Here is a 25,891-nt window from a genome sequence, read left to right on the forward strand (position 1 = left end):
ATCGCAGAATCATTTCCATGATGAAGAGAAACCCCTTCACAACAGCCAACCAAGTGAACAACACTCTCCAGGAAGTAGGCGTATCGATATCCAAGTCTACCATAAAGAGAAGACTGCATGAAAGTAAATACAGAGGGTGCACTGCAAGGTGCAAGCCACTCATAAGCCTCAAGAATAGAAAGTCTAGATTGGACTTTGCTTATAAACATCTAAAAAACCCAGCACAGTTGTGGAAAAACATTCTTTGGACAGATGAAACCAAGAAAACCTTTACCAGGATGATGGCAAGAAAAAAGTATGGAAAAGGCGTGGAACAGCTCATGATCCAAAGCATACCACATCATCTGTAAAACGTGGCTGGGCATGCATGGCTGCCAGTGACTCCGGGACACTAGTGTTTGTCGATGATGTGACACAGGACAGAAGCAGCCAAATGAATTCTGAGGTGTTCAGAGACATACTGTGTGCTCAAATCCAGCTAAATGCAGTGAAATTGTTTGGGAGGTGTTTCATAATACAGATTGACAATGACCCAAAACATACAGCCAAAGCAACCCAGGAGTTTATTAAAGCAAGTGGAAATCTTCTCACCTGATCTGAACCCAATTGAGCATGCATTTCATTTGTTGAAGACTAAACTTCGGACAGAAAGGCCCACAAACAGCAACTGAAAGCTGCTGCAGTAAAGGCCTGGCAGAGCATTAAAAAGGAGGGAACTCGGCATCTGGTGATGTCCATGAGTTCAAGACTACAGGCTGTCATTGCCAGCAAAGGGTTTTCAACGAAGTATTAGAAATGAACATTTTATTTTCAGCTTTTTAATTTGTCCAATTACTTTTGAGCTTTTGAGTTGTGATTGATTGTGTGATCTGCTTTATTGATTTTAAACTGTACTAAATGTACCACTGATTGTTCTCTTAAATTAAATTAAAGAGTTATGAGTTTATCTACGTCTTTACACCACTGAGGAAGCCACTAGATGAAACACGTCAGGCTACAAAATTCATAATTTTGAATTAAAAAAAACACCACGTGTTTATTTCACCTAAATACAATGACACAAACCCCAATATTTTTCTTTTATTGGCAAAATTCAGTTTTTACAGCTACTATCTGGGGATCGCTAAAGAGCAGTGACAGAAGAGAAGGAACAATAAAGAGCTTGCAACAATGTTAGATGACATAGTAATAGACATTGAATCAGTCATTTAAAGTTTTGTTAAACACTGAAATGCAAAATACATTTTTATTTTATAGATTAATGGAGTTACAAGTGAAAATATGTCTTTGGCTGACACTCGCCGGCTTATTGAGAAGTCAAAAGGCAAACTTACACTCACAGTTTTAAGGGATAATCGTCAATTTCTTGTTAACATTCCTCCAATTAATGACAGTGAGAGTGAGGACGGGAACTCCATTCTTGACAGTAAGTGATATTTAGATACCATCTTTCCCATAATGTGTAAAACTTGAAATAGGTGTCTGAAAGTAGTCGTTGTAGATAAACTCTTGGGTAAAAAATTGAAAATTTTTAATGGTCAAAATAAAGCTTAAAAATTGGTTGTTTGAGTATCTTGATGACTGTAGTTTACATCCATTTTTTGATTAACCTGAACTTTTAATGTTTGTGACCCATGGCATTATAGATTTTGAAGGTAAGAACACATCGAGCTTGGTTTACTTTCAAAGCAGATGGGGCAGAAACTGATTTCCACGTGTGTGGTAAACAGTGAGAAAATGAGCATAGTTTACTTGCCAGAGGTATTAGGATAGAAATTGGGGAAATATAGGAGATAAGTGACTAAATCAAAAGTGATATAGAGGCCCATAAAGCTGGCTACACACGTGCAATAATTGTCGTTGGAAAGGATCTTTCATGATTTCAGGACTGCACGATGCATGAACGAATGCTGTACATACAGCACCGCTCTATGGAGGGGAGGGGGAGAACGACGGAGCGGCACCTCACTGCATGCTCTCCCCCTTCGCTTCCATTACGAACGTTTGTCGTCCATTGTCTGTGGATCTGCCCGGATGGTCGTTCAGATGATGAGAGACGGGTGCTGTACACACGCCAGATATTCTCGTATGATATCAGCCCTGAGCTGATTATCGTACGAGAAGCATTGCAAGTGTGTACGTAGCCTAACACTTCAAATACATAGGATGAACTGATCTCGGCATTCCTGTTTATGATGCCTGTTCCAGAAAATCTGTTTTAAATGACCTCTGTGAACACAATAGCAGTGATCATTACAGTGAAGAAAGACAATGGGAAATTGCTGGAGTACCATCTGAAAATTGTTTTGTATGCATTTTCTCTGTTCTTATAGCAAGTATTTCCAAGACACTTTCCCAACAGAAGCATAGGGAAATTGTGTGAGGACAATTGTTTATTACAATGAAGGAGTTTATAAATAGAGGAAACCAGCCCCTCCCTACAGATCTTTATAGAGGAGTAAGCTTGGGTATTGTGGGGAAAGTAATGAAACAACCGAACAACCAAATTTGTAGGTAGGCATAAATTGAGAATTGAGTTATCTCATATTTGAAAATACAAAGCCTCTCTAAAGGGGATAGACTAGATAGCATAGATGAAATCAGGCCTGTTCCTTCCAGGGTTAAAACTGGAGAAAGGCTTTCAGGGATAAAGGTTGTAAGAATGAATGGTATATTGTTGTAATAAAAAAAAAAATCTTGCTTCAGGCTTACAAAGGGTGCCTAATGCAAACTCCTGACTTTCCAGTGAATTTCAAAAAAGTTACTTAAATAATCCAAAATAAATTACATTGAAATTACCACTCGAGCACATTTGATATTATTATTAATATTGGGGGATGACAACAATCTGAGCAGCTTTTAAAACTGGCAATTCCACCACCAAAATGTCTTTGTGAAGGATTGCCACAAATGTGTAAATACGCCTGATCCAGCTGGCCTATTGGATGAATATATATGGATGCACTTGTTCTGTATACTAAGAGTAATTTATATATATATTTTTAAAGAGTTTAAAGTGTATAGGTCAATGTTTGTCCTAATAACGTTTATACTAATTTTTGACTGATTCACTGGCCCAATTTTTTTATTTAGGCTTTTACGTGTATGCATTCCAATCAAACAAATAAAATGTACACAAAAAAAAACACCTGGGTTAAACCTAGGTAACTGTAAAGTATTATGTTTTATAGATGCTCCTCCTGCTCGTTTCAAGTCATGTCTTCCTTAGGCTAGCTTCATATTAAAATTACTGCCATTTAGAACCAAGTTACAACCTTGTAGAACAAGCACTTCCAGTTCCCTGGTATTTAATAGTGTACTTTGGTGTTTTGAATTTGGGTCTGTCAGATTTGCAGATAAGCGTTAAACAGGAAATTACTAACCAAGTATTTAAACTTGTAGATTAAGGAGCAAAAAAATGGATTGGGGAGGGGGAACAAAAAGGGGATAGTAAGAACTGCAGAACATTAAACAGTTGCTATCCTAAAGAGAACATGTAAAAATATTAAGAGCCTAAGCAGTAGTAGCAAAGGAGGGCAGCCGTGGACAGCTGTCTTTGAATATGACAGGAGCTGAGCACCTTGCCATATTCAAAAGAAAGGTGCTTAAAAAAAAGTGTAAAGGAAGCAAGGCATCGCTTGTCGTATGCTGCATACTAGTTTGAGAATGGTGACTAGGTTTCAGCTTCACTACCCCAAAGCCAGCATGTGACACATAAGCTGAAGAATGTCTGTCTTATTAAGTGTTCTACATTCTGACATATTCCCTCTAACTCCTGTGGACAGTACAGTTCCAAAAATTCTGTACAATTAAAAGAGCTTAAAAAAAAACATGCACAGGCTTATTTCAGGGAAAATGTATGTGTCATATGAAGCAGTAATTTATATTTACCAGGCAGCTGAATTTACCAACTTTAGCTCTTCTTGGAAGTTAAGCTTGACCCCATCCATGTTCACATCTAAGGCTCCCTATAATTTGTGAAGGTATGAGAGGTAGTAAGTACCCAACTTTAAAAGGAGATAAACCTAATGTTTTAGCATCAGGAATTTTACAATTTTAACTTCTGCTTATGCAGGTTTTCTCATTTACCTCATATGCAGCTTTAACTACCCAAGTTTTTTACAAATTTGTAACCAATTACTAAAGAGAATTAAAAAAAAAAAGTGTGTCCAATTTCAGATTGTTAAAGCAGTATAGCCGTACAACTCATTAGTTATCTGTCTGTGTATTTTGATCTGTAGGCCATCCTATAATCTGCTTGAGCCCAATATCAATTATAGACACTCTCAAAATGTATATAAGGAAAATTCTGTCAGCCTGATGCTTGGCAATATATCGGTACCGATAGGTGGATCACACCTAGACATCCGATATAAGGCTGCATGGTTATGACCTTCAAGTCCAAGCTGCTGAAAGCCATGTGGGATCTGAACCTGTATGTGCCTGTATGAAATCTTTATATGCCTTTATATTTTATTATATATTGTATATCATTTTTAGTTATATTTACCTGTAAAGGATCAAACTTAAGGGCTTGTTTAGACCTGTTCATGTCCATTTGCAAAACCCTCTTATAGTCAGATAAAAATACCTGTCCTATATAATCAGATTGTCCCACAAAAGCACAGGGCAGTATAATAGCTGCAGTAGAAAGTCTATACTCAATTTACTAGCCTGGGAAAGCATTAGAGATCCTAAATATGGATGTTTTGGGGCGCCGAGAAACCATGGGAACCACAGGAGTGATGCACTATTAAATGGCTTAGGCTGGGTCTACATGGTTGTTTTAAAAAACGCATGTAAACGTTCCTACTGCATTAATATGCGTTTTAATGCACTTTTATTAGCGTTTTAAAGCTTGCCTTTAAAACGCTGGAAACCGTCTATGCCATGTCTATGCCACTTTTTTTTTTTTTTCATGCCAGGTCGTTCTGGGTAATGGGATGTTTATTGCATTTGTTAAAAGCAAACAGTGTGACTACCGGAATTTGAACTGGTAATAACCTTCAGAGGGAGGTATGCTGATAGAAAAGGAGAAGGACTAATGAGCAATAAACCTATATTTGTGGTGTTCTGTTTTCACTGTTGGGTATAAGGCTAGGTTCAGAATGACCTGGGCCCTGAAGAATGGGTCCAATAATGCTGGTCAACAGGCATATAGTGACTTTTGTCATTGAAAATGCAATATTTGATCACCTGGAAAACTACTTTGCCTAGGCTAAGATGTCATCTTGCAGGCAGGTTCACACCAGCATCTGGATCGAGTGATTGCACTAGGCCCTCAACAGCTTGCACCTTGCCAGACAGTCACACATACCACACCACTGGAACTAGCATCTACACATTTGACAGCTGGTGGCAATGAGCAGTACCATTACCACACACTGCCACCCCTATTCATTTTCTATGTGGCTACATTAGTGTCTTCTCAGAGGCAGTGGTTCCCTATCATGAGGAAGTGGAAAACGCACCTCAACCTCATGGCAAGTCTGAACATGTTCTTTTTGAGGCTTTGTTCAGACTGGCCATGAGCTTGTAGGGCGGTTACTGCTTCATCATTTCAGTGAAGATACCACACAAAGCTTCTGCCCACAGCAGCCCCATAAATAATAAATAGGGGCAACAGTGAGCCGTGTTCAGTACCTCTCACTGCTGCTTCCAGCAGTCAAATGTGCAGACAATGTGGTGCAAGTGACTAGATGGAAGCCGTGCAGGACCTCTCGATCCCAAGCCAAGTCTGAACCTGGTATTGTATTTGTCTTTATTTATGCCTGTATATGATCCATTAATGCTTTTATATATGATTATATATGCCTGTATATGATGATAAAGGTTTGGTCAGACTTGAGGTTTTTTTCAAGTGTTTTTAAGCAGTTTTACCACTCAAAAATGCCTGGAAAAACTTTTTCATTGGACAGAATAGGTCCATTCATTATCCTTTATTTGGCTGCTCAATTTGTAACTGCATGTTTGGGTGGTTTTATTTATTTTTAAGTAGGCTTCAAGTATTTTAAGTATGCTTTGACCCAATGTAAAAACTGGATCTCTTGAAGGAATTGTTTAAAAAATGTAATTTTTTTTTTTGTTCCAAATTTTATAATGTACAATAGCATGATTGCAGTGAAATACTGGACATGCTTCCGATCAAACAGTGCTTACTAATCAGGCAGTTTGATGTAAAAGGTATCCTGGTTCAGCAAGATACTCCTGGGACCAGGATCAGGCACTCACAGGATATCTTTGGATTACTGGCAGCTGCACAAACATTTAAAAACCATTAAAACATTTTTTTTAATCTAAATTGTAGCTTTGCCAAAGCTGAGGATTTCAGGGAGTTCATTGTCTGTGTGTCCACTTTTTTGGTATTGTGTCCTACACCGTAACAATTCTGTTCTGTAATTAACACTTTTGTTCTGTCAAGCATCAAATCACTTCTAGAGTTTTTTTTTTATATGGTCATTTTATTAGTTAATTCATATAGTTGTTTTTACTCTTTCTTTTTTTTTCCTTGCAGATATTTCTGAATTAAGTTCTGACCAGACACCACCTCCTTCTCATCCTCCTCCTCCACCTGCCGGACAAATATGGCAGAATTCTGCTAATAGCTTAGAAAGCACAGTGTAAGTCCCTATACAACATGAAGCACAATTGTTATTTTGCATCTTTTGTTGGAGGACAGAGTTCTACAATTGAATACCTATGATATATACCTATATCTGCAGGAGGAATGTATTAGAAAAAAACAGAGCAGGAATTCACCCAGTCCATTATACTTTGTGGATAACTTTTCTAAAAAGTTTAGTACCTAAACTTTTGTGACTTCACAAAGGTTCATTCTGAATAAAGCTGCAGTGGAAGAATTCAACAACCTGAGATTTTTTCCCAGGTAATCAACTTGCATGTCCCCAACCTTCACATGATATAAATGAAGATTGAGTTTTTCTGACCAAGCCACCTTCTTTCACTGCTCTAGGAACTAGATCTGTCACATGCAGGGTACTTAGATCCTTTCACTTGCATGTTTTTCCTGATTCAAACACATCACCTTCAAAACAGACCATCCACTTGCTGCCAAATCAATCCCTTGATGGGTGCCATTGTAAAGAAATAATAATATTCACTTCACCTGTTAATGGTTTTAATGTTTCGCCTCATAGGTATATGTCTTTATTGAATCCTTAGTTAAACTCGTTCTAGCCCTAGCATTGATCTCCCAGACCTTCAGTCTGGGTCCATATTTTATGTTGACAGCAAAGGGTTCATGTACCACCACATATGATGGAGATAACAGATTGGATGTGCAAGTATCTATGTGATGCAGTGCTTTATTCTAAATGTCTATTGTAATTTTTGGTGGCTTAGTGCAGAACCCTAATCAAACCTACTCTTTTGCAGTCATTGTTCCAGGACAGTACCTGAGAAAGCATGACTCCACACAGCAGAAACAGGAAACACAATCACCCCCATCACACACTACTCCCATCTTTTTACCAGTGATTCTGCTTTCTCAGCCCCTTGGTCTACCCTCAGAATGGATGAAGTCTTAATTGGGCCCTCTTTGGCAAACCATGCTGTGGGTGAAGCCAGGTCCAGTTTGCATTCTTTCCCAACCCTGCTGGCTAACATACTGTTGCCACTGTAACTGCAGGCCAGCGCTTTAGGAGTGGCAAGCTACACTGTGTTTCAGTGTACTGTCAGATAATGCTACCAGTCAGATTTTGCTGCCAGTGTCACTTGCTTTGAATTTGGATATCTGCAGTATGTGGTGGAGGGTGGGGGCTTCTCATGGGTCAAGCATAGAGAAGTGCAGACGCTGGCGTCCACAGTCTTGAGGGTAACCTTTTGCAAACCTAAGGTGACAGAAACAAGAGCTCTTGGTTTTAGCTTATTTCTTTCATTTAGTGTTTTTTATTTCTCTAAGCATTTACTTTTTTTCGTGGTCACCCTTCTGTACAGCCCCCATCTGTGAATCCTACATCCTTTTGGATAGATTTTGCAGCTCATTCAGTGTTACTACTGGTGTCTTTTTTTCAATTTTTGATTAATACCTTTCTTGCTCAATGTGTGAGCTTTCATGAGTCAACCACCTGGTATCTGTTTGTAGTGCTGCCTTTTTTTTAGCATTTTGGTTTTTGAACTCAATGTTTGGGAGTTTGTTTTGTAACCTAACCCTTATCCCTACTTTTCCACAACTTTTGTTGTCTCGGTAACTTTTTTTTGCAGTGCTCATTTCTGTCAGTGGTTACTTTACTGTGGTGGAGTCAGGGGCCTTTCAAAACTGTTTTATTTACTGTAGTAATGTATATTATGACATTATATTATGAATCATGTGACACTTTGGTTGTACACAGGTGGACTCAAATGAACTAAATATGTACTTTATGAACTTTATGTAATTATGAACTTGTAAAGGTAGTTGGATCAGATATTCTGTTCTTTCATACCAAATAGATAAATACAAATGCACTCTTAACTTTTCTTTGCAATTTTGAACTGGTGCTGTATGTTAATCACAAAGGTTGAACCAAGAATCCTGCAGCAGGCCAGGAAGTAGATCACATCTTCTGCTGGTTGGAAAAGTAGTTCTCTATGGCTTACATTCCTGACCATTGGCATGCAGATTAACTTACCTAGAAATGTCTGGATCCTGGAGAGTGGTCTCTAAATCAGCAGGTGTTTTAACAAATTTGTTTTAGGGAAGGAGCATCAGATGTAGACCTGACGTAGAGTCTGACTTATACAGGAAGCTGCAGGTTTTATTGCAAGGTCTGGAGATCCACTAGCAAATGTTATTCTGCAGTTATTGCAGAAGAGTACTGCCTTTTTTGTGACATATGCCTAAAACACCAGAAGTACACCTTGCAAAGGGAATACCATCCCACTTAATAAGGCTTACTTTTGGCATTATGAATCACTAGAATGTATTATTTTTTAAGAATTTGTTTTTTTCATTTAATGTATAGTACCATCAATATATTTTTTCATATAAAGTAACTGTTGTTTTGATTGTTCTCAGTTTTGATTTCTCCTACATTTGGCATTCTATCCTCTAGATCTTTCTTTGCAGTGCTGTATCCTTCAATGACTTTTTAGAAAAGGATGTTACAATGAGTAAAAGATAATTCTCATTTATGTGTTTAAAAATTTTGCTATTATGTGATGTTATGCTTTTGTTTTGCAGCCATGAAATTAATGGAACACATTTTTTAGACCAAGATGATGTACAGCACGAAAACCGTAAGCCTGCATACATATCCAGGGTTCCTCCTAAATGGCATATTATTTTAACTTGAATTCTCAGATAATGATCTTGGAGAGTTTACAATTTTTCAAATGCTTGATAAAAAAAATAGAAATACAATTGAAAAAATGAAAATGCAAAAACGTTTTGTAGAGTGTGGTGTTTTGTTTGCTTTTAGGTTGGCGTAAGACTCTCATTTTATGTTTTGTTGTGGCATTATTTTCTCCACTGTGTTATTTCAGGTCCTAAAGTATCTACACAACTAATTACAGAATACAAGGATTTGCCTGGGCAAGATTATGACCAGCAGAAAGATGACCCACGAGTGGGGTAGAACATGTCCTTTAACATTTTTTTCCTCAGTGGTGGCCGTTTTTTTTTTTCTTTTCTGTTTTGTGTGGGTTTTTTATTTTTATTATATGCATGTATTTGTTTTTGCTTAAATCTTGTAGCCTGTCCAAAACCCTCTATCGAACACTACTTTGGTGTACACTTTTTAAAATTTATTATGTGTCGTGATTTCCAAAGTATCATATTATCTCCTTTTATTTTCCTATTTTGGACTTCTGTTAGGATCTCCACAATTTCGTCTTAATCTCATATAAAGTTTTTTATCCTTAGCTATAGCCCAGATGCACGCTTAATACAGTTCACAAAAGAGAAAAGTATTGGATTGCGACTTGCAGGAGGAAATGATGTAGGAATATTTGTTGCTTCTGTTCAGGAAGGAAGCCCTGCAGCTGCAGAAGGGATGAAGGAAGGTGACCAGATCTTGCAGGTGATGGCAACAACATAAAATATAACTTGGCTTATTAAGACTGACCAGAAAAGGTGTAGTTATCACCTTTTTTTTTTTAAAGCTTTTTTTTTTATTCGACTTTTTCAACAATATAAAAAAAATATCAATCGTTGTGTATTTCAGTATACATAAGTTTCAATATAGCATACATATACAAAGACCAAAAGAAAAGTGTACAGTTATTCCTATGTATCCGATGCTACGAAAGTAGTAATCTTTCAGTCCTTGAAATTCCAAATAGCAAAAACTCAGTAAGTTATCACCTTTTTAAAGAGATAACATTTTGTTTTTATGATTTGGATTTGTACAGTTTATTTGTCATATTGAATAATTTCATACTTCAAATGACCCTGATTGCTTAGCTGTCTGCTTAGCTAAGTTTTTCTGTATCCAGGGTAATGGTATAGCTGGTAGTAGACACATTCAACTGGACACGTTCTTTATTCATCAATCTGTTTGCTGCTGATCCATCCTGTTTCTTCATTTGTAATCATTAAAACTAAAGAACTGGATCATATAACTCCCATCAGCAAGTGAACCAGGATGCACTAAGCAGAACAGTCTCTTGTTAATGTTCTATTGCAGAAGGGACATCACTATCACTCTGCTATAATTAGTATGTCTACAACTCACAGTACATCAATGCTGTGGTCATTGCAAAGAATGTCACTTCTACAGGTAGCCAAAAGGATCATTGCTGTCTCTTAAACTGATCTGAGGGGCATTAATTGCGCATTGCTCAAGGAACCCCTAGCAACTTCTAGAGGAACCATGGTTTAGAAACATTGCACTAGATTATTGTCTCATCACTCTTTAGTGTGTTGAGTAGAGAGGAATTTTTTGGATTTGTGATACGTGCTAACAATTAGTATCTTATAGTGTAAAAATTTGATTCAGTCAGTCAGACTACATATCACCGTAACAGCCTTGCATTTGATCTGCAGCTGTATTTTTTGCAATGGCACTTACATTTTATGAGACTGTCATTTTTGTTTCATACTTGAGCTCTCTCCAGGTTTCTCGAGACTTCAGATTTTTGATCCCAAAATTGCTGTAAAGATTTTCCTTTTTGTGATATGTGATACTGGTACCCAGTAACCATTTTGTTTACAAGCATTTACAGTCACTATATTCTCTGATCTTATGCCTTTAATACCCTCTAGATCACTGAACCATGTAAAGTACGCAGTCTAGGTGTTCTAGATGTTTGGTATTTATTGATAATGGCACTCCATATGTACTGACATGCTACCCAGCATTGCAGTTTTGTAAATGCATCATTTACTACATCTGTATGTGTTGTGCTGCAATTGGCAACATAGTAGATTGCAACACATCCAAGCCCTTAGTTACATACTTGTTTAAGATGTGTAACTAAAATTTCTGAAACCAAAAAAATCAGCTTTACATCCAGGTGTACTTAATATAGTAGTAAATATATTAGGTACACCTGTTTAATTCCTCATAACTTGTTACTGCACAACATGTCAAACCTGAAAGAAGTTGTGCTACAGGAGCATGAGATCACCAGCTGTAATTCCTGTCAGTTAAAAATAAGCACAAATAGTTTTAATAGACAAATATTTGCTACCTTACAAAAAATTAGAATATATTCATAGGACATTTCAAGGCCCAAGTAATGAAGGGAGTTTTTGTGGTAGCAATCATGATAAATACATCAAACATACTTTATTAGTACACTGTTCATAAAAAGGATTTTTTTGCAAACATACAGTAATTTTTACACTGTATGTAAACAAAAACTCAATAACATCATCTCTTTTTTATATTAACAAGGCGAAAAAAGTAAACGTTATAATATGTATAACTAAATGTTATTATATGTAATTGTATAGTTACCCTCTTGGGAATTGTGGATATTATTAATTGACTTTGTCAAGTCGACCTGCTGATGTATAAACTGAGCATCAGAATAATGAAGAAAAGGGATTTAGTTGACTATAAACGTGACCTTTAAATATAGTTGATGTTTGATCATAGCTGCAGATTTTTATGGTGTTTAGTCAAGCTCTTCTTGCATGCAGGAGTGAAAGTGCAGGTTTATGCAAAGGTACTACACCATTTGTATTGCATAGTTTGTATTTGTGATAAAGTATAACAGATTGTTATACGTTGAGATTTTTTTTTTTATATTGTTATGTTAAAGCAGTAATTCAATGTTGCCATTTAAAGGTCAATGAAACAAGCTTCCATAACATGACACGTGAAGATGCAGTGCAGTATCTAATGAACATCCCACAAAATGAAGATGTTATATTATTAACACAGGGCAAAGAGGACAGTAAGTAATATGAACACTTTTTACAAATCTACAATAATCCGCTTGAGATTCACTCTTTTGTAGAACCTATCCTATTTACAGCTGGCTTATATGTAGGAATGTAAAATATTCTGTGAGTTCTGTGAGTTTGGCATAAGAAATAACAGTTAAAAATGTCTGTTGCTTTCAAATCTATGAATAAGTGGTCTTCATTGCTCATATATGAGAGGAGATAAGAGATGGCATTTATCTTGCTGATTTTAATTACTACCTGATTCTGTTAGCAATACTTACATGGTAAATCAGGTTGAAAAAAGACATAAAGTCCATCAAGTTCAACCCCTAGGGAAAAAAACATATCCCAGATATAAAACCCTATAGATATAGGTGATTCAGAGGAAGGCAAAAAAACCCTGGTATAATTTGCTCCAGCAGGGAAAAAATAACCTCCCAATTTCCATGATGCAATTAAATGTTCCCTGGATCAATAGTCTCTGTTATCTTTACTTTAAAGCTTTAATCCCCAGTTGTATTCTGTGCTTCTAGAAAAGCATCCAGCTTTTTTTTTTAAAGCTAGCTATAGTAGTTGCTGAAACTACTTCCTGAGGAAGCCTATTCCACATTTTCACAGACCTTATAGTGAATACTCCATTCCTTATCCAGAGCTTAAACTTTTTTTCCTCTAGGCATAAAGAGTGCCCTCATGTTCTTTGTAATGATCTTAAAGTGAATAATAGGGATGAGAGTTCTCTATATGGACCATTTATTTATTGATTTATACAAGAGTGATCATTCTCCCCTTTAAATGTCTCTTCTTGAGGGGGAATAGTTTCAGTTCAGCTAATCTCTCCTCATATCTGAATTCTTCCGTTCCTTTTTCATAGTTTAGTTGCCCTTCTCTGCACTTTCTCCAATTCCACAATGTCCTTTTTGTGAACTGGTGCTTAAAACTAGACTGCATATTCCAGATGTGATCTGACCAATGCTTTGTACAGGGCCAGGATTATGTCTCCATCTCTGCAGTCTATTCCTCTTTTAATTCAAGAAAGTACTTTGCTAGCTTTTGATATTGCAGCTTGGATTTGCATGCTATTATTAAGTCTATGACCTACCAGAACCCCCAGATCCTTTTCTATTTCTGAATCCGCCAATTGTATTCCCCCTAGACAGTATGAAGCATACATGATGTTAGACCCAAGTACATAACTTTACATTTATCTATAATAATAGTCATTTGCCACTTGGCTTCCCAATCAAACAGTACATCCAGGTCTGCTTGTAGATTATAGACATCCTGTATGGACTTAATTCCATTACATAGTTTGGTGTCATCTGCAAACCCAGAAATGGTACTTTTAATGCCAAACTCTGTATCATTTATAAAGATGTTACACAGTAAAGGTCCCAACACTGAACCTTGGGGTACACAGCTAATAACCTTACACCATTCAGAGTATGTATCATTAATCACTACTCTATGGATTCGGTCTTTAAGACAGTTCTTTATCCATTTACAGATTTAATTTTCTAAATTTATAGACTTTAACTTGGATAATAATCATCTGTGGGGTACTGTGTCAAATGCTTTAACAAAGTCAATGTATACTATGTCAGCTGCTACTCCACTGTCTACCTGTTTATTTACATTTTTGTTTTTGGTCTTTCTTAAATCCATGCTGACTATCACTTATAATATTGTTTTCTAGCATAAACTCTTCTATGTGGTTATTTATCAAACTCTCTAAGACCTTTCAAACTATGGGCATTAAACTTACCAGTCTATGGTTACTTGGTAATCACTTTGTTCCCTTTTTGAAGATAGGAACCACATTGGCCTAATGCCAATCCATTGGTACCATGCCAGTGATTTAAGAGTCTCTAAACATTAGGAACAATGGCTTTGAAATCACTGCGCTCAGCTTTTTGAGGACACATGGATGTAATCCATCAGGTCCTGGTGCTTTGTCAACCTTAGTTTTGCCCAATTGTTTTCAGTCATATTAATTTTAAGCCATTGTGGTCCATTTAAGGCAGTGACATTGCTATCAGTAATTTGGACTTGAGCTCTGTCATTTTTCTTTCTGTACACAGAGCTGAAAAAAGTGTTTAGTAAATCCGCCTTTTCTTTTTCCCCCAGTTACCAACCCAGAGACATGCCTTAAGGCAGTGGTCGCCAACCTTTTGGAGCTAGTGGACCATTAAATGCACGGACTCTGGACCGCGCATGCGCAGGGAGTCATGTCACTCGGAGGGGAAGAAACTTCCCCCAGAGTGATGTCATGATGCCAGAACCCACCCATGAGCCTGCTATGGGAGAGTGGATGGGTTGTGTCCAGAGAAATAACCCAACCACTGTGGCCCCAGAAAGACGTAGCCTGCAGCTCTGGCCGATGCGCCCCTCCCCCCTAAGGGGGGTCCTTCTGGTGGGTGTAAAGGTGTTTGCCTTACTTTCCTTTGCAATCTGTCTTTCATTTTAAACATTTCGTTTTGCACATTTAATTTAATTTTAGCCTCCTAAATTCATTACCCATTGGAATATATTTTTCAGTGTGTTTGTATACAACAGACTTGAAACATTCTCATTTCAACTAGTTAGTGAGTTTAAATGGAAATATTTAAGTGTGTGCTCCGGTGAGTCCAGTAAATATTAGAAAACATTGTGTGTAAAATGTTTTAAATGTGTAAATATATTTAGGAAAGGAGGTTTTGTTAGCAGGCCTATTTAATGTCATGTTATATATGCTTGCAGTTGTGTTATATACATTTTATCCCTGTTACTTTCTATTTTCTGATAGAAATTTTATTTTAGTTTACAGAAAAATGATAAAGTCCAACTTGGGTGACTCCTTTTATATTCGTACACACTTTGAGTATGAAGCAGATACCCCATCAGGTCTAAGTTTTACACGGGGTGAAATATTCCATGTTTTGGACACAATGTACCGTGGAAAAATAGGGACTTGGTTAGCTACCCGTGTTGGACGAGATTTGAAGGAAATTAAAAAAGGAATTATACCAAATAGAACCAGGTAAATTTACTTTCCTTATTCTGTTTGCATTTCATATTTAAACATTTAGTTTAATTGACTATTTATATTTACTTTTTTTCTTAGGGCAGAGCAGTATGCTAGCCTAGAGAATGTTCTCAAACCTCAGCCATCTTCAGGACCAAGAGCTGAATTTTGGAAGCTGAGAGGCTTGAGGGGGGCCAAAAAGATATTGAAAAAAAGTCGAGAGGATCTGTCTGCAATAACTAGCAAGGCCAAATATCCTCCTTATGAGAAAGTGGTGCTCCGAGAAGGTAAAATGGCTTAAAACTTTTTTTTTTCCCCTAAAGTGTTTTCCTACACTAATCTTGTATTTTTGTAAAAGTGCCCATTTCACAGAAAAAAAACTAGGATATCTCCTTATAGTGGGAAGCATGATAACTTGTGAAAAATGTTATTTCTTGACTGCTACATCTCAGGCAGGTTAATCCCTTTCCACTCCCACTTTTAGGACCTAACTAGATAAATTCAAAGCGGTCCATACCCTAGTGTTCCATCTTTTTTTTCCTCCTGTGTACTCTCTGCACTGGTGTAACCACCTACGTGATTGGAGTCAATCTCTGGCTGTCCACCGTCCAGGTTAAGTCCACGTCCAGGTGATGTCCCCCCTGTATGGTTGCTAAAGGTCACCCAGGTCGTCCTTCGGGGCATGGTATAGTGCTTGAAAAATTTAAGCAACTAATCTACACATACACTCATCTGTGGCTCAGAGGTATGGTAATCGCTCTATATGTTTGGATCATAAAGTGAATGGAATCTGCATAATGGGTGTTCTGGTGAGACACCTCAATGATAACTTTATATCCAATGTATGCCATAAAGAATCTTGTATGTGGAGCCACAGACACAATATGTGAATAAATACTTGCTACAAGAGCACTGTGTTCAGACATACAACAGCAGGTGTGTCTTGCATTGCTGACAGAAGTGCATTGAGTCTGTCAAGTTCTGTGTTCACTGCAAATCCCACACCAGGTGGAGGATCTGAATGAAAAGAGTAGATCTGTTTAGGCTCTGTGCTAAGAAACCATTGTTCAAAATAATGCTTGTGTGCAATGCGGACAAATAGGAATGTGTCTTTCAATGCTAAATATTAGAAATCAAAATTTGGAAAGAACCCAGCCATGCACTACAGTGCAATTAAATGGTCATCTTTGTTCTGTGGATTCCAATGCTGTGCAGGGGTAAGCTTAGGCAGGCAGCAAGTTCACTAAGCAATGACCGTTTAAGGAGAGTGTCACCTAGTATAGATAGTTATCAAAATGTACTTACATTTACAGCTTCTGTCCAACAACAAGGTAATAAAAATTTGAAAAGAAAGTTAGGTTAAAAAAAAAAAAAAATTGTAATTTTCCTTAAATGGAAGATACTGGTAGTCAAATGTACCTGCAGAATTTTAAGGATTAATAGCCTCCAAAGTGACAAGGCCCCATTTGTAGAAAATATGTTTTAGATGCAAGTGTAAAGGGATATCAGCCCTTAAAGTGACAACTCACCGTTTGTGCCTATATTGGTAAAAGGAATACCAGCCCTTGAAGTGAGTATGAACAATTTGTGTGTGTACATGCAAGAGGTAAAGAACTAACAGCCCTTAAAGGTGACTCTTTATTAACTGTACAGTTACTGCATAAAATCTGCATTATTAATTCCTACCATCACAATACACGGCAAAAACAGTTTTTCCAAAACGTTGGTATCTGCTGTAGGCAGGATTTCAGTCTTCTCTCCCTAAGTGTATACACTGTAATGGTGTCTTCTACCTGGTGATCCTGCCATGAAGGTTCTAGTACAAACCCTTCCTGTTGTAAAATAACGGAGCCATGTTCCTGCCTCTCAATTGCATTCCTGCATGCTTATCCTATCATTCAGGTTCCAAAGCAGTCTGTAGGGCCCAGTTCCTACCCCTTACATAGTGCATAGATATATTTATGAAATGACAAAATGGGCCACGTGGAGCAATTCTGTAATAAACACCAGCGTAGTAGGGTGGCACTTCATACCATCCTTTTGTTTCATGAAGATTTTTTTTCCAACTTTTTGTAATGAAGATTGTTTTCCCAGCTCAGCAAGCTAACATGTTTTTGGCCACCTCAGCCCAGAATGGATTTGGTCTGTCTCTGCCAGCCATAGGTCTCCCTTCACTATGTCATGTGCTTTTGTGATGTTTCTCAGAGGAGTATTGACCTTTAACGGATCATCTTAACAGCTGGTGCAGCTTTTATGCCATTGCAAAGTTCTGAAGTTTGGGCAGAGGAGATTTAGCAGACTCACCTAGCTCAGTAAACCTGAGATATCAACTGCAATTAAACACCTGAGGATGTTGACTAATTGCCTACTGGAAATATAAGTCGACATTGTTGGATACGTGGCCTGACTTATACTTTGGCAGTTACCAGCAAAAAGGCCTTAGTTTCAAGCCATCATGAGTGTCAGACCCCATCTCCAATCAACGTTGCTACAGAGTTTGCAATAAGAGACAGAACCTCTGCAGTGATGACTATGCAACTATGACCAAATACCATCTTGCAATATTTTAAGCCTTTGCTTTCTCTATGTTAGTAGGGGTTCCATGATGTAATACTCTGAATTCCTAATCCAGCAAAGTTCAGAAGTCTGTGGGACCTTTTTTGGATTTTCCATCCCTATGTTTCCTGTATCTAATCATCTAATTGGGAGACTGCTCCCCACATTCCTATAGTAGATGGTTAACAGACCAGCAAACCTTACATCAGCAAGACTCTCCTGAGGAATACCTGAATGCCTTGGCACCTACCGTTTGTCATCCAGAATACCTTACTTTGTTTTGTTTTTTTCACCTTGGGGTCTCATCAAAGAATAAGAAGGCCATGCTGCCCGGATTGCCTGAATCATCTGCATAGTAAATGGGACAAACAATTAGAAATCAATTTAGGGGTCACAGCTCCTTTATAGCATTTCCTCTTCCTGCGCAACAGCTATTGAAGTGTAATTGCACACCTACTGTAAGGCCGCAACCTAGTCTCCTGCTCACACATTGTTACTACTCCATTAAACTGGCATTCTCAACTGCTTTTTTTGGTCAAATGAAGGCATGCTGGTTTCCTTGTGAGCTTTACTTATTTTTGAACTTTTCCCCCTGGGTGTACTAGTTCTTACCTGTCATGTGCTAACATAGAGCAGCCATTAAAAAGGAAAATGTATTACTTATTGTAATTTTCCTTTCCGGATAAGCTTCATGTAAGCATATATACCCACCCCTATTTTTTTTTTTTTAGACGGGCTAATTACGGAACACTAGGTGTATGGACCACCTTGAATTTATCTAGCTAGGTTCTGAGAGTGGGAGTGGAAAAGGGTAATTACAAGTAAGTAATTTTCCTTAATTTTTGAGTGGTTAGCATTTGTATTGCATTTAGGCAAAGTTGCAGGTGTGTGATATTACTGGAATTTAGGTTTAACGAAATTAGGTCTAACAGTGTGGCACTGAATTTATTTTGTTGTGCTTTAACCATGGTTGTGCTGTTGAGAGCATTCCTTACCACACTTTACCCTATACCTCCCTTAGGTTCCTTATGTTTTGTTTTTTATTGTTTGTTTTTTGTTTTTTTGTTTTTTACCCAATCCTTTGAGGTAGAATGGACACTTTCAGTATGTGATTGTCATACTTGGTACCTTTTTTTGATCCTATGAATTTTGTTTGACCATGATTTTTGCATTGTACTCAGTGGTAATGCACATTTATTCTTTGGATATTTCCATTTTTACTGTTTTATATTCTTTCCAAAAAGCAAAAAGTTTCCAAAAGCACCAATACATGACTTGTAAAAGAGCTATTTTTCATGTTCTAGATGACCACTCTCTCTACCCTATTTCACTAACCTAGCTGCACAATGTGTAAAATTTACCCAAGCACATCCTACTGTATGCTACATACTTACAATCCTTCACAGTGTCTTGTTTTACTTACAGCTGACCACTTTGCACTGTGCATTATTACCTTATGTTTCATATTCTATACTACTGTATATGTTGTACTGTAAGAGTCATACACTCCACTGCAACTTCTGCTCTATACACAATGTACCTAATTCTGCTGCATTTGTACTCTGTACAACACAATATACAGAATGTAGTGTTCTGGTAACATACAAGTTAAAATAACATCCATACAACTTGTGAATCTAGCGAAAAAGTCTGAACACCCTAGTAGTATAATTGTCAAATATCCAAAAAATGGATTTCAGCACTGTTCTATGGTTAGCGGAAAATGAGTGGGTGGTACAGTCATTTGTGTTGGTTGTTTACTGGGAGGTTTAGTTGCCCATCATTAGTGTCAGTGAAAGAAATGGTGTCCCATCATTGGTGTCAATAGAAAGAACCTTACCCCCATGTTGGTGTCAGTGAAGGAACAGTTCTAAAAGGGTCAATTAAAAGGGGGACTTTGGGACCCACTGATGTAGAATAAACCTGGGTGTCCATAGTATAATAATTCAAAATTAAGTTGGATTTGTTCCAACACACAAGAAAATTACATCTATGATGCTATCTTTAAATGGCTAAACATACATATAAAAAGCTAAACACACGTATAAGGCATGTTTTGTCAAGGGTTCATTTCTTTTCTTTTATCGTTTATTTTCATTGCTTTTCTTAATTTTTTTTTTTATTGGGGTTATAGATCAAAAAGTGTATGATTATACTTTATCCACCTCTTCCTTACAGTACCCTATTTAGTACCCTTACACGTTTCCTTAAGGAACCAGTCATATTTACTAGACAAAAAGAGGAATATAATGTGTTGTTTCAAGGGACATTGTATCATTGATTTAGGATCTTTTAAAAAGACCTTTCTAAATATAAATAATGCTTTTTATTATAATGCTATTAGTACTGCTATTGTACTACAGTGCATTTTATAAAGCAAACAGGGGCAGAAATAAAATATGTACATATTATGACAGATTTTTCCCTTTCTGACTACTCTCTGCTGCTCTTTACCTTGTCAATATGTCAACAGTAGTTGTTAACTGAAACTGTGTGCAGGAGAACTGATACAAATGTAAACAAACCATGCTGAAGCTGCTCCCTTATGCACAGGCTTGAGCACAGCTGAGCCTGTGTTTAGAGAGAGAGGGTCCCACGATAATGTGAACTACCCATAGTTGGGACCAAAAACTCTTTTTTTAGGGCACTACCACCATATTGCACACTATATAGAACAGCTTTTACAACCATTAACGCACACAGATGACCCTTATATCAACGTGTTCTCTTTATATTCATATTGAAAAATAAAAATGAACATGCTACATTTTGTTACAACAACGACAAATGTGTAATTTCAATGTTTATTGTTACAGTATTTTTTATTTATCTTTTTATGCAGCAAGTTTCAAGCGACCAGTTGTGGTACTGGGTCCTATATCAGACATCGCACACATGAAGCTTTGTTCAGAGTTACCACAGGAGTATGAGGCTGCTGGTGAGAATATCCCTTAAAAAGGAGTTTATTTATTTCACATATTCTATTAAACAAAACTTGTTAGAATAGAAATTTAGGAAATGCAATTGCTTCCTTTCCCCGCTCTATTTCCATCAGAAGGATAACGGCCTCAGTGCCTAAAAATCAACAATCGAAAGTGTCAACTTTCATATTTTCTTATCAATAATATACAGTTCCTAATTTTTCCATCTGACAAAATTGTTTCAACATTGTTTTTTGATAAATTCCACAAATGTCTTGTTAGCATTGGTCCTTTTCATTGTCAGTGTTAGGTTTATATTTTTAGTACACAACATAAAATTATCTTCTGACACAAAAAAAAAAAAAAAAACTCCTTGGGGGAAAGTAAATTACCAGTATGTTTTTGAGACAAACTTACCTTAAAAAATATTTTTTCACTCTGCAAAGTTTATCTTGAAAGGAAAATATTTTGCCAAGGCTAAGTTTTGGGGGAAAGTAACTTACCAATATGTTTTTGAGATGTGGGAGGAAACCTGTGTGCTTACTAAAAAAAACCTATGCAAACATGGAGAGAACAAGAATGCTAGCCAATATTGGGCATTTCTTACAAATGGTATGTTGTAAAGCTGGATGAATTGATTCTCCCAGGTTTTTTGTATAGTTTCTTAAATTGTGATTCTCTTAAAGCTGTTATGGTTTTGCTTCTTTTTGTATTTAAATTTCTTTTTTTTTTTTGGAAGATTATATATTCTCCCAAGGTGTTCTAGTTTTAAAAGGTATATAAATTAAGATTAATCTTATAAATTAAGATTCCATGTTATATTAAAAAAAATGGTCTTTATGGACAGGTAATTTGTAAAGTAATATAACAAATGTAACAAAATGTAAAATGAATTTAGATAACAATCTGACTGTAAATATAGTGTAAATATGTCTTGTAAAGTCTGACTTTATTTCCAGAATCTGTTGCTCGGGATGATGGAATGTCCAAAGTCATAAAACTTCCAGTGGTGAGAGAGATCGCTGAGAGGGTAAGAGAGAGTAGACAAGCTGAAATGTAAAAGATTCTTTAGCACTTAGTCTGTTAATCCTAAATTTATTCACAAAAAACTGCATGCAATACAAATATTTAAAGACAATAGGCAATACTAATATATACTAAGGACCTCATTATATTCAAAATATTACTTGGTTTAGGGAAGTTTCTTCATTTTCTCTCAATGGGGCAAGCGATGACCTCCAGGACTTTTAATTATTTTATGCAGGAGATAGGAGCTTGTTTGGTTTTAAGGTCTTTAATCTTTTGCTCATTAGGTCATTTCAACTATGCAGTCTTTCTGCTCATTTTAAATACCTAGTCAGAACTCGAGTTTCACATCCCTTCAGCAGGCAAAGGTCCAAATAGGATCTTTTTAGACTTTTCACATTTTAGGGGGGAGGTAATCTTATTTATTATGTTATGCTTGAAATAATCTAATTGCAGTGCTAAGTGTCATATTTGGGTCATCAAATCAATGATAAACAGTCCAAAATATTATGCCATTGTAAAATTCTAGCACACAGGAGATAACTGCAAACTCACAAAAACAATACAGTGAGGGAAAGAAGTATTTGATCCCCTGCTGATTTTATACATTTGCCCTCTGACAAAGAAATGATCAGTCTATAATTGTAATGGTAGGTTTCAACAAAAGAACCCTCAAAAACCCGGTGCTCAAAAGTCAGAGCTTGATGTGCATTCTAATGAAGAAGCACCCTCTGTAAGGGAGTGTTCCTAAATCCCAGCTTGTTACAGTACCTGTATAAAAAACGCCTGTCCACAGAAGCAATCAATCAGATTCAAAACTAGCCACCATGGCCAAGACCAAAGAGCTGTCCAAGAATGCCAGGGACAAGATTTAGACCTGCACAAAGCTGGACTGGGCTACAAGACTATCGCCAACCAGCTTGGTGAGAAGGTGACAACAGTTGGTTCGATAATTCGCAAATGGAAGAATCACAAAATAAATGTCAATCTCCCTCACTCTAGGGCTCCATGCAAGATCTCCCCTCGTGGAGTTGCAATGATCATGAGAACAATGACGAAGATACCCAAAACTGCACGGGGGGATGATCCCAGGGCAGCTGGGACCATAGTCACCAAGAAAACAATTGGTAACACACTGCGCCATGAAGGCCTGAAATCTTGCAGAGCCTGCAGGGACCCCCTGCTCAAGATAGCACATGTATAGGCCCATCTGCAGTTTGCCAATGAACATCTGAATGATCCAGAGGAGAACTGAGTGAAAGTGTTGTGGTCAGATGGAACCAAAATTGAGCTTTTTGGCATCAACTCAACTCACCTATGACCCCAAGAACACCATCCCCACTGTCAAACATGGAGGTGGACACATTATACTTTGAGGGTGTTTTTCTGCTAAGGGGACAGGACACCTTCACCGCATCGAAGGGACAATGGACGGGGCCATGTACCATCAAATCTTGGGTGAGCACCACCTTCCCTCAGCCATGGCATTGAAAATGGGTCGTGGATGGATATTCCAGCATGACAATGACCCAAAACACACAGCCAAGGCAACAGAGGAGTGGCTCAAGAAGAAGTACATGAAGGTCCTGGAGTGGCCTAGCCAGTCTCCAGACCCTAATCCCCATACAAAATCTGTGGAGGAAGCTGAAGGTTCGAGTTGCCAAACATCAGCCTCGAAACCTTACTGACTTGGAGAGGATCTGCAAAAAGTAGTTGGACAAAATCCCTCCTGAGATGTGTGCAAACCTGGTGGCCAACTACAAAAAACGTCTGACGTCTTTGATTGCCAACAAGGGGGTTGCCACCAAGTACTAAGTCATCTTTTGTGAAGGGATCAAATACTTATTTTACTCCTTACAATCCACATCAAGCTCTGACTTTTGAGCACTGGGTATTTAAGGGTTCTTTTGTTGTTATTCTGTCTCTCACACTTACAATAAACCTACCATTACAAATATAGACTGATCATTTCTTTGTCAGAGGGCAAACGTACTAAATCAGCAGGGGATCAAATACTTTTTTCCCTCTCTGTACATTCTATTGGGTATCACAACTGTATTTGAGTATCATCATAAAAGCTTAGCTAATTTAGTTACTCTAACTATTCTGTATACACTAGTGTTCAAGTTAGGCGTATAAAACATGCAACATAGCATGCAGCAGTCAAGAAGGCACAAAGATCAGCCCAGATGAAGTGGTGGCCAGTGAGGCTGGAGAGGGCAACCACTAGGATGCAGGATGGGTAAAGACAGGAAGCAGTGGGGGACAGCCATATTGTCAGAAGGCTCCAAAATAGAGAGGGGATTAGCCCGGATGGAAAAAGGGACAGTGAGGACACAGGAGGGACCAGTCAGTAGCAAGTCAGCCAGGCGCTATTTCAGAACAGGAGAAGAAAGCAATTCTCTTTAGAAACTTCAAGGCTCTCAAACCTTGGAGCAGACAATGTACCGTGAGAGGAAAAAAAACACACAAACAAAGATTTACTAAGGCTAGGAAGAGAAATGGACAGGTTACACCTAGTAAAAAATGGCACCATAGTAATACAGTTTTTTAAACTGAACCCCCAAAAACTTTTAATAAGTAAAGGGAAGCAAGTTGCATATACAAAAACAAAACAAGTAGCTGTGGTTGTGCGTTTCTTACCTTAATCTCACCCCATAGACTCTCATAGCAGAGACAGTGTTCTTGAGGCTGCTAGTGCTGCTGGGAGAATGTGCAATTGGTGGGTGTGGCCTCCATTTGTGTGTTGACCTGTGGGTGTGATTTTGAGTTGTGTGTCGTTTGATAGGAGTGGTATGGAGCCCTACATCATTGGTGGGAGTGGCTTTCTGCCATTCTAGAGCTTGTCACTCATCAATGCTTGGCAGAGGCTGCAGAAAAGCAAAACAGCAGATCTCAGCACAATCCATCTGCACACACTGGTGTGAGCTTGGGGGCAGGAGTGAGGGCAGAGAAAAAAGACTGGAATGGATGGCAAGGTCAATAGTACCACACACAAGATGGCCACTTCATACATATAATTGACATTTTAATAGTCATGGATGCAAGCTGACACAGACCAGCGCCACTAATGGTACTGACATTCTAGTAAGAAAGTGAGAATAAAAATCTAATAAAAAACATGATGTGGGAGTTTAGGTTCACTTTAGGACAAAAGTGTATTCATTCATTCCTGGCAGCCCGTTATGTCGGCCAGGATCATACACTGAGCTGCACATGCTTAGCTTAGTATACATTCAACAAAAGTTTGTAAACAGGCAGAGAAGTTTGTTTTATTATCAGACAATTATTTACCGCTTTCTTCTTGAATACAACTCTCTTCTGTAGACATATAACTACCACTGTGATGCAAGTATTCTGGGAAATGTAGTCTGGCATATATTATTCCCCTTACTCTGTTGACCCTTATACTTACATAATTAGGAGATGAGAGGAAATGTATTATACAAGCAGATACTGTCCTGTATGTCCCATAAAACATTATTCTGCCCACCTATAGCCCAGACATCTAAGCATGTCTCTACATGCTTGGGCCTGATTTATTAACCTCCCTGGAGGTATTCCTGAGTGTGGTTCTGGGTTAATTTTTAGTTACAAAGCGGAAACCCCGAGCCACACTCAGGGTGGAATTGTAAGGGAGTTTAACACTTCTACCTGGTTCCCACGTCCCAGCAGTGCCCGCGGTATCCTCCAGCGATATCCGCAGCATCCTCCAGCTATGCCTGGCATCTGCTTCGGCATCACCAGGCTACACAGATGCTGGCCGGCATCTGCGTTGGCGATGCGAGGCCAGGGGAAGCGGATGCTGGCCGGGCATCTGCTTGCAAGCCTACCATCCCATGGGGATGGTAGGCGGAGCCAGGTGGGAAAATTTAAATAATTAGTATTTTTAAATGTACAGCTTTTACATTTAAAAATACTCATTATTCGAACTGCCAGGGAGGTTAAAGCTCTCCAAGGTTGGAGAAGATACTTTCATCAGTGAAGCAGGGTGATCCAGCAAACCTGAAATGGATTTCTATTTGCAAACATTTTCAGTCCTGGACCAGATCC

The 25,891-nt window shown here is 37.9% G+C and overlaps 1 protein-coding gene across 4 annotated transcripts in view; it reads left to right on the forward strand.

Annotated features, from left to right (window-relative positions):
* Positions 1-25,891, forward strand: part of TJP3 (tight junction protein 3) — a 90,151-nt gene that overhangs the window by 50,041 nt on the left and 14,219 nt on the right. For all 4 annotated transcript variants that reach the window (XM_072405107.1, XM_072405109.1, XM_072405110.1 and 1 more), the window contains exons 7-16: positions 1,258-1,426; positions 6,515-6,620; positions 9,182-9,237; positions 9,484-9,571; positions 9,863-10,019; positions 12,234-12,342; positions 15,131-15,350; positions 15,435-15,622; positions 20,734-20,829; positions 21,772-21,842. In XM_072405107.1, the coding sequence (XP_072261208.1) occupies positions 1,258-1,426; positions 6,515-6,620; positions 9,182-9,237; positions 9,484-9,571; positions 9,863-10,019; positions 12,234-12,342; positions 15,131-15,350; positions 15,435-15,622; positions 20,734-20,829; positions 21,772-21,842 (1,260 nt within the window). The remainder of the gene's footprint in view (positions 1-1,257; positions 1,427-6,514; positions 6,621-9,181; positions 9,238-9,483; positions 9,572-9,862; positions 10,020-12,233; positions 12,343-15,130; positions 15,351-15,434; positions 15,623-20,733; positions 20,830-21,771; positions 21,843-25,891) is intronic.

Source organism: Pyxicephalus adspersus, chromosome 3 (genome assembly GCF_032062135.1).
Source record: "Pyxicephalus adspersus chromosome 3, UCB_Pads_2.0, whole genome shotgun sequence".
NCBI lineage: Eukaryota > Metazoa > Chordata > Amphibia > Anura > Pyxicephalidae > Pyxicephalus > Pyxicephalus adspersus.